Source organism: Balaenoptera acutorostrata, chromosome 3 (assembly GCF_949987535.1).
Source record: "Balaenoptera acutorostrata chromosome 3, mBalAcu1.1, whole genome shotgun sequence".
Lineage (NCBI taxonomy): Eukaryota > Metazoa > Chordata > Mammalia > Artiodactyla > Balaenopteridae > Balaenoptera > Balaenoptera acutorostrata.
Genome location: NC_080066.1, coordinates 175330226 through 175347919, shown reverse-complemented (window position 1 = coordinate 175347919; position 17694 = coordinate 175330226). Strand labels below are relative to the sequence as shown.

At 34.2% G+C, this 17694-nt stretch overlaps 1 protein-coding gene across 6 annotated transcripts in view; it reads right to left on the bottom strand.

The window, feature by feature from the left end:
* Window positions 1-1187: 1187 nt before the first annotated feature.
* PAPOLA (poly(A) polymerase alpha) overlaps window positions 1188-17694 on the bottom strand; it is a 60937-nt gene continuing 44430 nt past the window's right edge. For 4 of the 6 annotated variants that reach the window (XM_028165598.2, XM_057541904.1, XM_057541906.1 and 1 more), the window contains 6 exons: window positions 15268-15410; window positions 13072-13172; window positions 12642-12862; window positions 8854-8916; window positions 6936-7010; window positions 1188-4826 (listed from right to left, as the gene is read on the bottom strand). In XM_028165598.2, coding sequence (XP_028021399.1) covers window positions 4731-4826; window positions 6936-7010; window positions 8854-8916; window positions 12642-12862; window positions 13072-13172; window positions 15268-15410 — 699 coding nt within the window. In that variant the 3' untranslated portion in view covers window positions 1188-4730. The remainder of the gene's footprint in view (window positions 4827-6935; window positions 7011-8853; window positions 8917-12641; window positions 12863-13071; window positions 13173-15267; window positions 15411-17694) is intronic. The other 2 variants (XM_028165599.2, XM_028165600.2) reach the window with 2 other exon arrangements.

Sequence of the window (17694 nt, the reverse complement as noted above, 5' to 3'; positions counted from 1 at the left end):
TTATTCCGTATCTATAAGTAAAACAAATTTTTATGTTTTTAAAGATTCTGATACTACACAACTGAATTTACACTGTTCTGAATAATGCATTTTGCTGTAGTGTGTCTTAGGTAAGCTGTCTTAGAGCTGCGATGTCTGTGCTCAGACGGAAAAGGACCTGCTAAGACCACAGTGGTAGTGTTAAGTTGAAGGCCAGGGTGAATCAGCTCTGGGGCTTCTAGACCTCAGTTTATTCTACAATGTGAAACAAAACCAACACACCCTTAGGCTTTCCCTGGTCAATGCTGGGACCCGTAAGATGGACTGTGGAGGGTTTAGCATAAATCCATTCTCCCCACTAAAAAACAAAAACAACACATAAACAAAAACTCTAAGCTGGGTGGCAAGGAGGAGACTATTTTTGATTAAAGGCATTATCCTGTACCTTAGAAATATCATAGCAAAAAATATAAAGCTTTGATTGGAGCACACACACAGACTGTTCTGGTCTTCATTTCACCTACTAGTGAAATTTAAAGATACCCAAAACAGGAAAAAAGTGTCTTATTTACATTATGTTGAAGTATGAATATTTTCAGCATTAACATTTTAAATATTAGGTGGTTAAACTCTATAAATTCTAAACAATACTGTGCCCTTTGTAGATATGATTTTTAGCTATCTGAAAACGTGAAGTATTTAAAAAGATGGTAACTGGAGAATAAAGTACAATTACAGTCACAACCCTTCACGAAACGAATGTGAGCTTTCTGAAATGTGAACTTTAGCACAGCCTCAATTCTACCCTTTCAAGGAAAGTCCTGTGAATTGTGTGTGTGTGGGGGGGGGGGGGGTGAGGAAAGGAACAATGCACTTAAAGTTCCATACCTTTCAACAAATATGTGTATGGTTTGATCAGCTGCAATGATGTTCCCAGAACATTAAGACAAAAGCATGTCTCTAAGGAAAAAAAGCAGAAGTTTAAATGACTTCCCAAGTATATGAAATCACTTCTAGAATTAAGTACATACAATCACTTCCAAAATACATGGCTCAGAAATATTGATGCCATCTTTCTTGGTGCCAATAAAGCTATATAAAATGTCACAAGAATTTTTAAACTGATGAGTACGGAGAAAGGATGAATAAACTGATTCTACAAATGAGAAACGGATATCACACAGAATTAAACAGACCACTTCTCTCTATATGACTGAAGGTCATGTTTATTATAGAACACGCTTAATATTTCACTTGCCAAGTTCAGGTCTGCATTGAGACAGCATCCATTTGTGATTCTGGTTTGAAGAAAAGCTAACAGAAGAGAAACAGAGTGGAGAATTTTAAAAAAAAAGCAAAACATACAATACAGGCTAAAAGGCAACTAATTTTCCTTGTACTATTCTTTTATTAGAATTAAAATAGGCAAAAGTATAACCAAAGGATTGTTCAATGCCTTTTTAGGTAAACAGTTTATCTTTTTGTTTAAATGCACTGAAGTGCACTAACAGTTAATATTTCCAGGGCTTGGTCTACAAGTTTGTGTGTATTAATGATTTATCTTTTCGTTTATCAATTACTACTTGGAGCTGCTGATCATTTATTGCCACCTTGAGTGCAGCCAGAATTAATACTACGCAGAGCTCTAGAACATTTTTCTGTGTGGAGAAAAAAAGAGGTGTTAATTAGAAAAATACAAACTTTATTCCAGAATATACCCAAAGCCACAAAACACAACTTTCAATTATCATTTTACTAATTCAGCAAGATCTATGAAATGCCAAAAGTCTATGTGGGTGATAAAACTCAGAAAGTTGTGATATTCATTCCCATGTTTAGGTGTCTGTCAAAGTAGAGGAAGTATGGCAAGCTCTATTCTGTAGGTGTTAACAATGGCGTCAAGGGTAATTTTTACAATATTTTCCCTTTTACTGAATAGTCCCAAAAGTTAAATGTTATTTTAATAAAAGGTTATTCTACATTGCAGTCATATATTTTTACATATAGTAAAGGTATTAGAATTTGGAATTTCAGGAATGAAAATATGCAGAATTGCACGTCCCTTGAAATAACCTAACATAAGGAGGTCCATCCCTCCATTCAAAGCATTTAAGATAACCACACTCAAAAGCTGGCCATCACATGCATACAGAGCAGTTCATTCCTAACCCATAGTTAAGTATGTTGACCATTTAAGGGTTTAAGAAATGTAGAATCTGATTTGCGTTTAGTAAAATGAGAAACATAGGATCCTAAATTCACTGAAAAACAACAGTGCCACCTGCTGACATTGGAGATACAGCACCAACTGCTTTGAAAACCACCAGCTCTGTAAAGGAAGCACATCAACAGTACACTGTCTACATGTGTGGAATAAATACAAAGAAAAGATACACTGTCTATATAAACAGAATAAATATTTTGGAGGGTGGGTCCGTTAAAAGTTAATTATTAAGTACTACATTCATGTTTTCCTCCCTAATGATCAATTATATGAAAAACAAATACCTGATTATGTGAGATATCAATTAACACTAGGCTGTTGCTAACGGCACAATTAACCAGATATAGATCTCTTCTAAATGTAACCAAAGTAAACTCTTCCGCAAATCTTCACTTAGAGCTATAACTTACAAGTAGAATAATAATATCACTGAAAAAAACAAAAACAGTCAAAAGAAACCAGCCAACTGTGGGATTGTGCTGTTTTTTTTTTTTTATTGTGTTTTCAATGGAGAAATACATCATCTGTTTACAAAATAGCTCTTGAAAAATACAAGGAGTACAGATACTATAAAACAAAGCAAACTCCAGTCATGAGACACTACGTACATCATGCGAAAGCAACAGTCTGATCTCCAAGTTATGAAAACTAGAATTAAAAAGTCACTACACAGAAAAGGTCCAAGTTCCCAGCTTGGCAAAACTTGGGTGCAGTTACATGAAACATTTAATAAACTGAATTCTTTTTCCCCAATGTGTAAACAAAATGACAAGACTAAATCTGTGCCTGGCAATTTCAATCTAACTCTGAAGCTACACAGAACACACAGACACCTTGTAGACTTCACCTGTTAGTCTGACCATCTTTTCTTCTTAGGTGGTAGGAGGAAGGGCAAGGTGACTGTGCAGAGCAAAGATGTGGGAAGTAGAAATACTGTATACTAGACATTACAAAGGATGGTGAAAAGAAAGCCTCAATTAATGCATAGCCTAAGGGGGAAAAGACTACACTCCAACTTCGGAAAATTAATTTAGAAGGATAGGGGAAGAGTTTAAGTAATTGCAGTTTAACATGAAAAATGCACGTGTGATAGAATGGAGCACAATGGAGGATTCATAAAACATGCTTATCAGAAAAATCTGTTAGGTTTGCTTTGTCCAGATTAAGAAAGAATAACTAAGCTTATCAACATCTGGCATCCCTCATATTCTGTAAAGATGAATGCTCTGCTGCTTAATTATGTGGAATTATTTATTGATAGGATAAAACAAAACGAAAAAAGGAGTAGAGAGCTGACTAGATGTCAAGTGCTTGCTAGAAATGATTTTTAAATGTTTCTACATGTAAAATTTACTGACAAATTTTGGTCAACCATTTAAAAATAAAAATTCGTTTAAAATTCTTGGAGAAAATGCCTTTTTGCCCACATGTTTAAAATTGAAAATCAACTTTACTATAGACAGGAGTTGTGTGGAGTGTACAAAATTCCTCATATTTAGAGATCTAATGGCCGTCCAAGATAGATATCATGTTTCACAGGCATTATTTTTAGTCACCCTAAAATTTCAGCCATGGGACCAAAATTTAGTGTTCTGCGCCATGTGGCCACAGGGTCACTGGTTTCACAGCATGGCTTAAGAAAATACTGGCATTTTGTTTTTATGAAAGAAGTCCTACCTTATGCATACAAGCAAAAAGGGGAAAAGAAAAAGAACGGGGAGGGAGCGAAACCTTTGTTTCAAAGACAAGATATTGAAGGCAAAAGAATATGGAGCTTTAACAAGCTCAAAGAAAAATATTCGTTGGCTGATCACTGATTTGTATGCACTCTAAACAATTCTATAAATAAAACCAATATAGCATTTCTTAATCATGACCCCATCAAAATGAAGTATCTCCTAATTATTCTTTCAATGTCAAATATATACCCTAGAGTTGACATTTCATTTTTAAAGGTTACAGCTACCTCATAAGGACTGAACTAGATGTACTCTTATCCTTTCTCTGAAGTATAACAGTACACCACTGCACAATGGCATCCAAATTGAAGACTAATGGTAAAGGAAATTCTTCAGGAAAAAATGAAAATCCATCAAGCTGAAAATCTAAAATTAGTTCTACTTTCTAATTTAAAAAAAATACATAAAAGTGCATCATCAGAATAAGGAATTCTTATGCCAGTTTGTATTGCAAATTTTCCAAACAATGCAGCAAACATAAACCCAGTCCAGATGTCAATTATGAATACAAATATAGCTTGAGGTTTTTTTTTTTTTTTTTTAAAGGCAGTAATTTTTTGAAATAGTTAATGCAACTGTTGCTAACACAATAATAATAGTACTCCTGGCTTCACATACTAACCTGGACTTCCGATCAAGTGCTGATTAGCCCAGTAAGGGAGGTCACAAAAAAAACCTAAATCCATTTTCAGTCATGTCTAGTCTTGTACCCTCCATTCTCCTTTTTTAGCATTTGAAGACAACAGGTTGAGTTGGCAGATATTGTTTATGGACCCCTGAGGTTGTTTTTACCGATTCAATCTCAGTTTTATTGAATTCTTGATAACAGGAATAGGATTTGCAGGGAGAGCAGGGATATCAGAAAGGTCTGTACTGGATGTTTTCTGAGAATAAAAGCAAAGAACACAACATTGTTCAAAGTACTATAACTTGACAATGAGATTTACTTGCCACTGCTTTACTTCCTAAGAAATGGATAAGACCTTATCATAACTATTAAAAATTTAAAGAAAAACACTCTAAAATGTTTTCAAAATGGAGTGTAAATAAACATGCCTATTACTATGAAATTGTTTGTTCTAACACTCGTAGAAATTTTCAAATAAGTAGCAATACTTTAGTAATATTTTAGCAAATATACAAGAACGAATTTCAAATACAGCTTTAATAAACACACTCCCCCAACAACCACCTATAACAGACTTATTAAGTTCATGCTAAGTTATGTTCACTTGTAATAACACTAACAGCTGCAATATTAACTGGCACTGGAGCACCCCCATGTGGGAGAATACTTAAAGTTCACCTTACACCCAGGAGCAGCCGTAGCAGTTAACAGTAGTGAATGTATTATTTTCTGACCCTGTCAATTAAAAATTAAATCTACACAACTGAGCAATAATTTGATTATTCAAAGTTTAGGGAGGTTTTATTATGTTAAAAACAATTAAATCACAAAGCTTTCTTTAACATCCAAAACCATAGAGATGGCATTTTTAAGTGTTTTATTATGGAAAATTCCAAACATACACAAAAATAGAGCATTATATAACAAATGCCTATGTATTCGTTATCCAACTTCATCAACTGTCAAATCAAAGCCAATCCACAGTCCTCCCACCTTCACTCCCAGATTATTCTGAAGCAAATCCCAGAGATCCTATCATTTCATCTGTAAATATTTCAAGTTTATCTCAAAACAAGGATTCATTGTTAGACATAGTCACAATATTATAATCACCTCCCCAGAAATAAATATGCCCCTTATATCACCAAATATAGGGATGTATTTTTTAAAAACTTTTTAAATCAATATAATCATTCCTTTTATATTATATAACTGGGTGATTTTTCTCTCAATGGCTCTAGGGATCTTTTCATTAGAAAGAAAATTCTAATTCCTTATAAAAATATCTAAAAGGCAAACACCCACGGGTACAAATCATGATAGCGATGAAGTCAATAAGACAAACTATGAAAATAGTTCCCTAGAGATTAATGTGGCAAACCAAAAGGCATGCAATTACAACCCCAGAACTTCAGTTTGACAAACAAGTTTGTCCATGTATCAGTATCAAGCACAACACTTCCTAATGTTGTTGGGAGTTACTCCGCCCCACAAAATTTTTATTAGATAAAGGCTATGAAAATAAAAGACATTTCAGAAAGTAGTCATAATATTTACATCACTAGGGACTATGAATGTTAACAGCCAGCAAAAACACGTTGTAAAACGATCACATTAAAATAACTCTGAACCACAAAGCAGCACAGTACCACTGTATCATCAGTTCAGCAGCATCGCTGGGCAGCAGCTGTCATCTCAGTTATTTTGTAGAGGTTAACCAGTTTAATGTCTACTTAAAGAAAATATTTACTTTATGTCAGAGTTTGACCAGACTCTGGAGTACATTCAATTTGAAAGGATTCAAGAAGAAAACAATCATTTCACAAACAAAATGAAGGTTCACAAATCAATGAAAAGAGTCCAGGTGCCTACTGTATGCAAGGGACTGTCACAAGTAGAATTTCTAGGACAAATGAAAAAATAATTTTAAAGAACTATGGATTACACTAAATTAATAATTGAAAATCGGACGTGAAAAGTGAGGCAGAAGAAGCACATTTTGAAAATTAAAAGGTATTTTAAAAAAAATCCATGAAGAATGGTTTTAAGTTCTAATTTAAATTTCACTCTCTGACCTACAAACAAAACCTCTACGTGAAGACTACACATCGTGCAGTGAGGATTTAAGTGGTTTGCGACATCAAACAATATGGAAGGGGATGAGTTAGCATCCTGACAGTGCAAAAGAACGTCTCCATCATATCCAGTGCTCCGCCTTTGAATACAATAAACACATCTGCAGGCTAGCAATTAACTTCCACAAAGATAACTTTATTAAACTTCTGTATATGCTCATTTTCATTCATTATACAACACTAATCTTAACAACATTTATAAAATTCTCCTTGCTTTTTGCACTTAGTACCTGAGAGGCCAACAGAGAAGCCGCTGTCTGAATGGTTTCTGATTGAGTTGTACTTGTCTCTGTATCAAGTTGTTCCTGTGAGACAAAGAGGACGGGGGAGGAAAGAGACTTAAAAAAGGATAAAAGAACATAACTGGGTTTGGTGGCTAATAAAAAAGACAAATTGGAAGACAGGAGGGATCAAGAGAAAGACGTGACTACATTACAAAATCATCTATCATCATCAAAGGGTTAATCATCAAAAAAAGCCTCGTAGGTTACTTAACCATTTCAGATACACATAAATTTCTATTCGCCTGCTTAAACCTTATAAGGCATGGTCAAAATATCTCATGACTTTCCAACCAACTCCAACTTGGACGTTGTAAACAAGCACTAATTAAAGACACGTACATGCATATTATAAAACGTTGCCCAGACAATAATTAGCAGAATATAAACCCAAGCTCAGCTTTAGCTATGTGAAAAAAATAAAACCCATTCAGTATTATTAAATAAAATTACCCAGAAGCACAAAAACTGCTCCCAGGCCTTTAATTAAAAGTAGAAAATGTCTCTAAAACATTTCTCCTTCCTTTTGGTTTCTCTTCCCCTTCTCAATAACCAGTGCACTGATTCTACTCTAAGAATCATCAGAAAATACAGGGTAAACTGTTGTCATTCCACTGCTCTAACCTTTTTTAAAGCAGTGCCCAAAAATAATACATATACACACACAACAAATGAAAATAAACATACAAAAATTTGAATTTCTATAAAACTATATAATAATAAAACAATGAAATACCAAATTTCTCCTATGAAATTGAAAAGGGTAAACAGTGTACTAGAAATGGAAGACTGCAGTCTCTCTGAAGCACAACTTAGCAATACATATTAAGTTTTAAAAGCATCTATTTGTACCAGTAATTCCTCTTTCATTAATTTATCCTAATAAAATAAACATAAACGGATGGCAGGTATTTAGCTACAGCCAACATTACAGCAGAAAAGGGCAACTTCCTTTTTTAACAGAAACAATTGCTAACAATAGGGAACTGGTTGAATAAAATATGGTAACAGCCTTAAGACAGCATTCTATGCAGCTATTAGTAATATTGGTCGATTATGCAATGGCATGAACAGTTTTTCTTGGTTTACAGAGTGAATAAAGATTTGAAAGCAAAACGCACTGGTATATATGCACACACAAAATCTATAAAGACACCAGAAGAATACTTGCTAAAATATCTATCATGGAAATCAGGATAATTTGGGGAAAGGAGGAAGATTTCCAATTTTTCTACAACAAGGAGAAAAAAGTTAAAAGTCTTCAGTACATTTCAGTTTCTGAAAAAATGATGTTCAAAGTCTAATACTTTGGCTAAACCAATCTTTCCCATCCCATTTACCTTGATTCAAGCCCCTTGCGCCACAGCTTCTAGCCAGAACTGTGTGCCAAAAACTGGTTCTCTAAACATACCACACTCTCACCCCAATAGTGAGATAAACTTCTCATCTTGTCCTACCCCAAATCCTATGTCTTCCTTCTATGAAGCCTTTGCTAATTCTGCAGTCTTGCCTCTCGCCACCCCCACCATCTTCAATTACTTCTTCTCTGATAACGTAACTAGCCACGTCCACCTCTTCTCTTCTCTACTTAAATGTAAGTTCCATTAAAAACAGGAGCATCTCACTCATCACTCTACTCCATTTAGTATCCACCAGATAACCCCGCATCTAGTAGGACCTCATACACTTGAGGAATTAAATTTCAGTGCTATAAATTAACATTAAAAAGGGACAAACACTTCTCTAAAAACAGTACTGAAAACCTAAAACCTATAAGAAGGAAATACAGTGCAACATTGTAAAGACATTTCTATCACATCTTCTGTACTCTTAATTGCGTACGTATTCCGAGGCTAAATTAGTATACCTTTGTTTCTGTTTTATCATGTCCACTCAAAGCAAGACAGTTAGCATCTTCACTTGTTTCATCCTGTTTTTAAAAAAAAAAGCTTTATTCTCTAAAATGAAAATTTAGATTATTTGCCAATCAATGCTTTAATTTATAAAAATTTTTTAAGTATAAAAATAATTAACCTGTAAGATCGATCAAGTATGTCCTTAAAATAGGTTACTGGTTCACTTAAAATTTTTTTTTCATGTTAACCAATTTGGCTTCAGTTTCTACCAAAATTTTAAAAAAGAACACGAGGAAAACTGTTATTGTTGATCATCACCACCTGAAGTATATTCCCCAAACCACTAAGTTCATAAAATATTTTTTGTAAGGAAGAGAAAAAAAAGAGTTCCTTGATCAAACAACTTAGGAACTTGGAATAGTATCACCCCCTTTCTGGGAGATGCACACACATCAGCACATAAAAGGTTCTGAGAAGTTCTAGAAAGAATCTTCTCTGTAACTTTCCTGAACTTGACCACAGAATCCCCCTGGCTTAGTAAGTCTTATTAACATCCTGAAGGAGGTCTGAAAAATGTTCTCCTCAGGTCTTATTTTTTTGATTTATTATAATGCTATTTAAAACAAACAACATATTTTCTTGGTAAAGAGGGGAAATGGGAAACCAAAAATGGTTATACTTTCCCATTCCTGCAGTGACTTGCAATAAACATCACTTTCTTAAGAAAAACAATTTTGGCACTAACTTCTCTGCTCTCTTTACTAGGCAGAACTAAAATTTAATTTTAAATGTGGCTTTAAAACAAGACATAGAAACCACGGCTAACCTACAGAGTAGAAAAGATTTAACACCAATATCAACCAATTCCCATAAGAACTTTATTTGTATCCTGCAAACATACAAACTTAAAAAATAGTAACGTAAGTTACAACTGGGCAAATTTCAATACCGACTGGATATGTGACACTATGGAATCATTATTAATATCGGTGCATATACTGATCGGTGTATATATACACCGATCAGTATATGTACCGATATATATATCACACACAAATATATATGGTGATAATATACTGTAGATGTGTTTTTGAAATATTTATGGTTGAAATGACATGCCTGGGATTTGCTTCATAACAATGGGAAAGGGAGTAGATTTATAGATGAAAGAAGACTGGCCTTGAGTTGTTAACCATTAAAGCTAAGTGATGTAAATGTAACTTGTTCATTACAATTTTGTACATGTTTGAAATATGCCATAATTTTAAATATATATATACATATAGCATCATTTAGCCATATAATTCAGGTGACAAGGCAAACTTTTTTTCTATTTTTATTTTACATTTCTACCATCTATATGTATTTGAAAAGCTTTAGTATGTGATAAAAATTACGTAGAACTAAAGTACTTGACAATACCTGAAACTCTCCTATCTATATACATGTTAGTATATTATTAATTGAGTAGGACCAGTGTTTCTTTCTGGTTTACTAACATTTCTAATACCAAGTAATCATTAACAGAGAATGAATGACCCAGTAGGAGACCTTCAAAATCAGAATATTTGTAATAATCTTCAACTTTAGCACCATGAGATTTAGGCCTGGGTTCTAATCCTGGCTCTGACTTTAATTAGCTTTATAAACAGGAAAGCTATTGAACCTCAAGTTCTTCTGGGAAAGGAGGAGATTAGTCTATGAGATAACCTAAAATCCTAAGATCCCTTCCATATCTTAAAATTCTATTTTTGTTAGTCAACTCCATGGAGCTGCCATAAGCAGGACTCAAACTGTGAGAAAATACATAGGACAGAAAATTACTGGGGGCAGGGGGCGGGGAGTGATGAACCTATATTTTTAAAGATACTTAAGAAACATGAATCAAGGATCTTAATTTACTTACAGATTTGAACAAATAAAAACTATTAAAAAAAAATATCAATGACATAATCAGGGACATTTGAGCCCTGACTAGATATTTGATATTAATGAATTGTTCATTTTTTTAGGTGGGTTTACTTTGTTTATACTTTTCTCTTTGTAATTATTATCTTTTAGATACATGATTTTAAAAATACTAAGGAAATGATGTGACTGAAGTCTCGATTTTGCATCTAAATAATTCAAGTACAGGGGAAATGGAAAGGAAAAATAATTAAGGGTATAGTGGCTGAATTCACTATACCTGAAATTGCATGATGGGTACATGGGTACATGAAATGATTCTCTTGTGCATATTTAAATTTTTCTGTACTAAGTTAAAAAATCCTATATTCCTATTGCCTCTCTAAACTAGACATGAAACATGAGTGTTTTCTACCAAGGTAAGTGCAAACGAAATTACAAGCATTGTACTGATATACATTTTGGAACTCTCACAGGGTAAGGAATGAAGCCATTAACATTAAGGAAACAGAATGACAGGTAGCTAGAGTTATGCTTACATATACCTTACTAAGGCAAAAAGAAATGTGAATTCTGAAATGCTCTGACAACTCCCAAAAAATATCAATAAACAGAAAGTGGCGTTAGACCAAAACTACATTCTTAGGTTGCTGTACAACACAATCATGTAGAACGGGGGCTTTTAATAAAAGATTACTAGGCCTGGAGAATCTGATTCAGTGTATCTGGAGGAGGCCCTAAAATCTGTATTTAAAAAAAAAAAAAAAAAAACAACAAACCCTGAAAAACTAATTCTGATGTACAACTGAGGTTGAAAATCACTGCCTTAAGAGATAATTACAGAGACAAATGTATTTCAGAATACATGGTGTAAGATATGATATACTATGCCCATTTTTCATTCTCACTTAGCAACATCAGAGTGACAAAATTCATTAAATTATTCATGTTTAGTTAACAGTGACTGTTTCCAAAAAAATCTAAAACAAAAGGATTCAGAATAAGCTAGGAGTAATACTTATAAAGACAATAATCTTTCACTATTAAAAATCAAAACACTGCATAAGATACCTAGTTTTTTCCACCATTCTAAAGAAACTTTCATGTAATGTGTAAGTTCCTAAATAAAAAATTATCAACCAAAAATCACAACAAAATTGGTGTTTTTTGGGCTAACATCTCTTGGACAATGGTGAAAGTTTAATTAATAGAAAAACACAATGAGAGTGACTCCAGGGAACAATGAAAGTGTGTTATAAGGCTACTTCTATTTTAAGACAAACATCAAAATCAGTGTACACTTTTAATGGGTTTCCTAAAACTATCTGAGACTTAGACAAGGTAAACCAGCCACTATAAAAAGTGGAAGTATTGTTAGAAAATTTCCTGAAGGGTTGGAGGATATAATCATTCAAGGTACCAAAACTAATCTGACTTCGCAGCTTATGGTCAGTCATTCAATAAGAATTCCCTGAGAACCTCTCATATTCAGTGACCCCGTAATACCAAGTACAGTGTAGAAGCTCCAAAACTCTACCTGGATCAAAGAAGCAAAAAACTGTGTCCAAAGGGGACACCAAAGAATTGGTACACATGAAAGATACAGTTATGAGAGAATAATAAATTCAGATGAGATGTAAATCCATGCTAAGTTGTGTTACAGCCTAGACATGCTATAGAAATTTAAACAAGAAACACAGCTTTATGAAAGAGTTAGACACTGAAAAGAGTAGGAAAGGGTGAAAAGAACTATGGTACTAAAGCACTACCTAAAAATAATCTAAAAGCTTTCCTCCATGCTGCCTCTCAACTTGGGCTCACAAAGGTTTTCTTCCACTGGATTTTAAATCAGGTAAGGTGGTATTCCCATGGCTAACTAATATATAGATACCTCTTCTGTTTTGGTTTTCTTGGGACTCTCCTCTTTATGAGGTGAGGATGTCCTCTTGACTCCTACTATAGGATTAGGTGTCTTTGTTGCTGCATTTCCTGAAGGTCTTGGTGGTGGGTTTACCAGACGTGTTGAAGAAACAACTCTGGAGACCGTAGGCTTTGGTGGTGATGAAATGGCTGGTTGTGTGGCAGTTTGAGGAATGCTTTCACTCGATGTACCTAAGTAGTAAGTACATAAATACATAAAAGTTAAATCATATCAACATCAAGTTACAAGTAAAGCTTTTTTATTTTATTCATAAGTTTACAGGTAAATCATAACATGGTATTAAAAAACTGAATTCAAGCTACTTAACAAAGCCATCTTTCAAGATGAAGGCTACAACCAAACATAATGCAAGCATTTTCAAATCCGTCCATCTCCTTACCCCCTGAGCTTTCACTGGAATTTACTTGTGGCACAGAAACTTCAGTAGCCTGTATGTTGGTCACAGATGCTGCTGTTACAGCTGGAGCAGGACTGTTTCTGCTAAAAATGGGGAAAAAATTAAAAAGTGAAAAAAGCAAAGAGAGATGTATAAAATTCAATAATAAAATGTAGTATGTGCAGAAGTTATTCTCTAAAGTAAAAGATTCTTTAGTTTTACTTCTCATACGTATATATACATCAGTAACTAACTTTATTTCATAAAATATAATCAACAATCAAAAGCACAGAAACATTCTAAAGCAGTGCTAGTCAACAGAACTTCCTATAACTAAGACCTATATCTACGCTACCCAATATGGTGGCCACTATACAGATGTAGCTACCCTACACTTGAAATAGAACTAGTGGGAAATGGAATGTTTAATTTCATTTAATATTAATTAAGTTTAAACTGCCGCATGTGGCTAATGACTAACGTATTTGACAGAACAGCTAAAAAAAATCTGTTCTTATTTGACTTGGGGTAACTGACTTAAATGATTTGGGATATAAGAAAATATGATCAAAAGCTGTAAAGAAGAAAATGGTCTGAGAATTAGAAATAAGTTTCTGCATACAAAACGTAAAGGTTCATGAAACCCTAAAAGCCCATCCAGTGGCCCAGATAAACAACAAAGGATCTCAAAACCCAAGCCCTCCTTCAATGTTCTGGATCCCACTCACTCCTGCCATCTCAGGAAACTCAAATCACCCCTCCTTCACTGTCCTATCTATTCAACTTTTCTGTCGCAAATAAATCCTATACATTAGCGTTTAAATAATCTCATTTTTATTATCTCCTGAAAGAAAACAGCGAAAAGTCCTCTGTGGTTATTCAGTCTCCTTCAACTACAGCTTATTCAACTCCAACTGTTGAATGATGATGCCATGAAAAGGTGGGCAAAACTAGAGGACTTAGATTTTTGGTGCATACATGACATTCACAAAGCTCCACAGAGCTCTGGAGCTCACTGGTATATGGAAGTAAATGAGGTCATGCGAGTGGGTGATACCACACCCGCAAGAATACAAAGAAGGCATAAAGGACTGACGAGAGAGCCCTGAAAGGCACAAACATCTAACGATTAAACAGAAAAGATGAACTAGTCAGAGAACAACCACAGATTCAGGAGAAAACCTGAAATAGCAAAGCAGCTAGTACATAATAAATACTCAGTATTTGTTGAGCAAATACACATCTATTTTACATTCATGTGCACAAACTCAAAAGTACAGAAAGGCTTTTATACAACTCCCAAAATTCTTATTAAAATTTTTGCTTCTTCACTCAAAAAAAGATGATGAAACCATTAAAAATAAAAATCTGGAAGTTAATGCTGTACAAATGAAGAATTGTTTTAAAACTACAAGATTTAGGGGCCACTTTGATGCCTAAAGTCTTCAGGTTATGTATGACTGGTCTAAAAACACATCACACATTCAAAGCCCAAGAGAAGAAAACTAAATCCATCATCTACTGCACCTCGGCACGTTCTATTTCATACGAATCCAAAGATTCATCCCAACCTTCATCTTTGCCATTGGTTACACTTTAACAATCTAATTTTTAAAACTGCTTTTTTCAAAACATTAAAATATAACATGCATTCATAAAAGTGTTCATGGTTTAAGTATCAACTCATTGAACAAAGGGATGGGCATAACCCTCACAATTTAAAATAATAGCAGTACCCCCAGAATCTATAATAAACAGCTCCCTTTGAAAATACAGTAGTATATCCATTAAAAAATAAATCTGCAATGATAACACTATAAAGATTTATGGAAGTTAAAGATAAACATGGCTTTTTGTGTTTTAATTTTTGCCAACATTGCCATGTTTTTCTTTCGAAATAAAAATGTTTAGCTGCTTTAAATGTTCCTAAAAAGACACTTAATTCTTCAAAAGAAATTTCCCCTAAAACCAGCCCACATAAATCTCACCTTCTTTAGAAGATCCCTACTATTTTTCATAGATATTTTTCCCCTGCTACACAGGTAATAAGCATCTCCAGGACAGAAAGGTGATCTTGTCCCTCTTGTCTGGTTCTCCTTAGCACACCCTACAGCTCACCACAGGCAGTAGGTATTTGAGCATAGGGAACTGGAGGGGTTACTGACACAGCCACTCGGCTTCCGTCCCCTTGCTCCTTACCCCTGAGAGCTGCCGGAACTGTGCAGCGGGCTGGTCTTCGCAGCACCGGTCGGCGAAGGCACAGACATGCTGTTATCACTGTCCATAGACAGGTCGAGGCTGCTGTCATTCAGAGGGGTCAACCGGACACCTTCTGTTGAATGCTGCAAGTAATTACATGTTTAATCAAATATACCTTTATTTTATCTAGACCTTTTAAACATAAACATCTTTTACCTAACTGATAAATGATTTCTACTAAAAAGCACAAATCAATATGTTTATGATAATCAGAAGTGTCATGCTGACTATAACAGGTAAAGAGCTGGGACACACATACTTCCTGCCTTCTAAGGATGCTCAACTTAACTACAGTTCTTCAGCGGGAGAAAAAGCGAGAAAAAAATGCTATAATAAACCTACACACTGAATGTAATATACACTGCAAATTAAAAAGCACTTTAATATGAAAACACATGTATCTTAAATCAGAGGACTATTAATACATACACACATTCACATATATATTAGAAAAAAAGTCAATGGTAAAACACGATAGTAACAATGGTATCTCTGGCCAGTCGGATTAGAAGTAATTTTTTGTTTATAGATTTCAAATTGTTTTACAATGAAGATAAAAATGTATAATTTCTAAAAAAAAAATTATCATGTAGGTACAATTTAGTGCCACTCCTAGCTATTTGTATGAGTCTCTCAAAAGCAAGCGATTTCCAGTGCTCTATCTGCAACTTAGGATTTTAACATGGTACATTTAATAGTGTTAACTATCCTGTTAGAATAAAAGCAAAAATAATTTTCTGAAAACTAAACTTAATGACCACATATAAATCCTAATGTTGGTCCTGCTTCTTAAAAACTAAAGCACTCAAAAACAGCTATATAGTGCAGGAAAAACCAAAAGCTAAAAAACTATAAATGGTGCTATGGGATAAAAGTTGATTTCTAAATTGACCAAAGTTTCCGTTTTTGCAATCAATGCTATTATAACATCAAATTGATTTCTTCAGCTTTTTTTTTTCAGAACACTTTGTTTCAAGTGTTTGCTCACCTACAAAACGTTTTAATGGAAATAATTTGCATTATTAATAAAATCCCATACCCCGTATGTGTGTGTGTGTGTGTGCGTGCATGTGTACACCCACACTCCAATTCCCCAAATGACAAGATAATCTAAATCTCTGAGTTAGCACTACAGAGGCACCACCTGTGTACATAAATCAATATTAATCAAATGGGGAAGATGAGATTTGGGAGAAGGGAGAGGAGAGAAAGGAATGCCTTTTGCCTATGAAGTCAGCTGTAAAACCAGTTTTCTTAATATTGTAAAATAAGCATCTTTCCTATGCAAAAATGCTACCAATCTCACTCTCCACCAGACAAAAATTTGTTCAGTAAGTAAATTATACTCCATTTCACACAGTTACCTGCCTGACCAGGTGATCAAAACATAACCTGTGAAGTAACAGGCCACTGTTGGGGATGATCAGTGAACATGAAGGTTTTAACTGGTTGGTCTGAACACATAACCATCAAGCTGCTTTGCTTTGCCTCTGTGTCTATATCAAGTTCGGCACAAGAGACTTCAATGCCACAAAATCATAAATATTCTATCAAAACTTTCTAATAAAAGACAAATAAAGACAGAACATACTACAGAGAAATAAACACACATTCTTTGCATGCAGACTTAGGTCCAATTCACATCTCATAGTACATGACCCTGGGCAAGTGTTTGAATCACTCTGTTTCTTCTATAACAGAGACAATACCTACAGGTTGCTGTATCATTAAATATAGAATACACATCTTCTATACTGGTACAGTGCTTTGCAAATAGCAGTTAATAAAAGGAAACTATTAATAAGAGTGCAAAGAAAAGATCCATGGATCTAGATTCCTAGACACTTGTTTTCTTGTAAAAATAAGAAAGTGCTATTTTACTAGGGGAAACTTGGAAATAATCTAAATGACAGCAAATAGAGGACAGATGTAATCATACTGTAGCCATACAAAGAAATACTAAGCAGCCATTTAGTATCTGTAATATAATATAACTTGGATAAATGGTCACAATATCGAAAGCACCCAAAAAAGCAGGTCACAAAATGGTAGGTATCATTAAAAACCTCTTAAAAATACACATCTGTGGTTACATCTATGCACTGAAAAGTCTGTATAGAAATAAACTAAAATGTTAAGAGTAGCAATTACTGGGTAGTGAGATTATAGTTAAACTCTATTTGATACATGCAATTTTCGGACTAATCAATAATTTCTGATCACTAATGATACTTTTTATAATCTAGAAGATTATATCTAGATAGATACTACCTTAAGTAATAGAATAAAAATTAAATTTACTTGAACTATACACTAGTTGTTCCAAATATCAATACTGCCATGTAAACAGGAGTTTTAAAAGGTAAT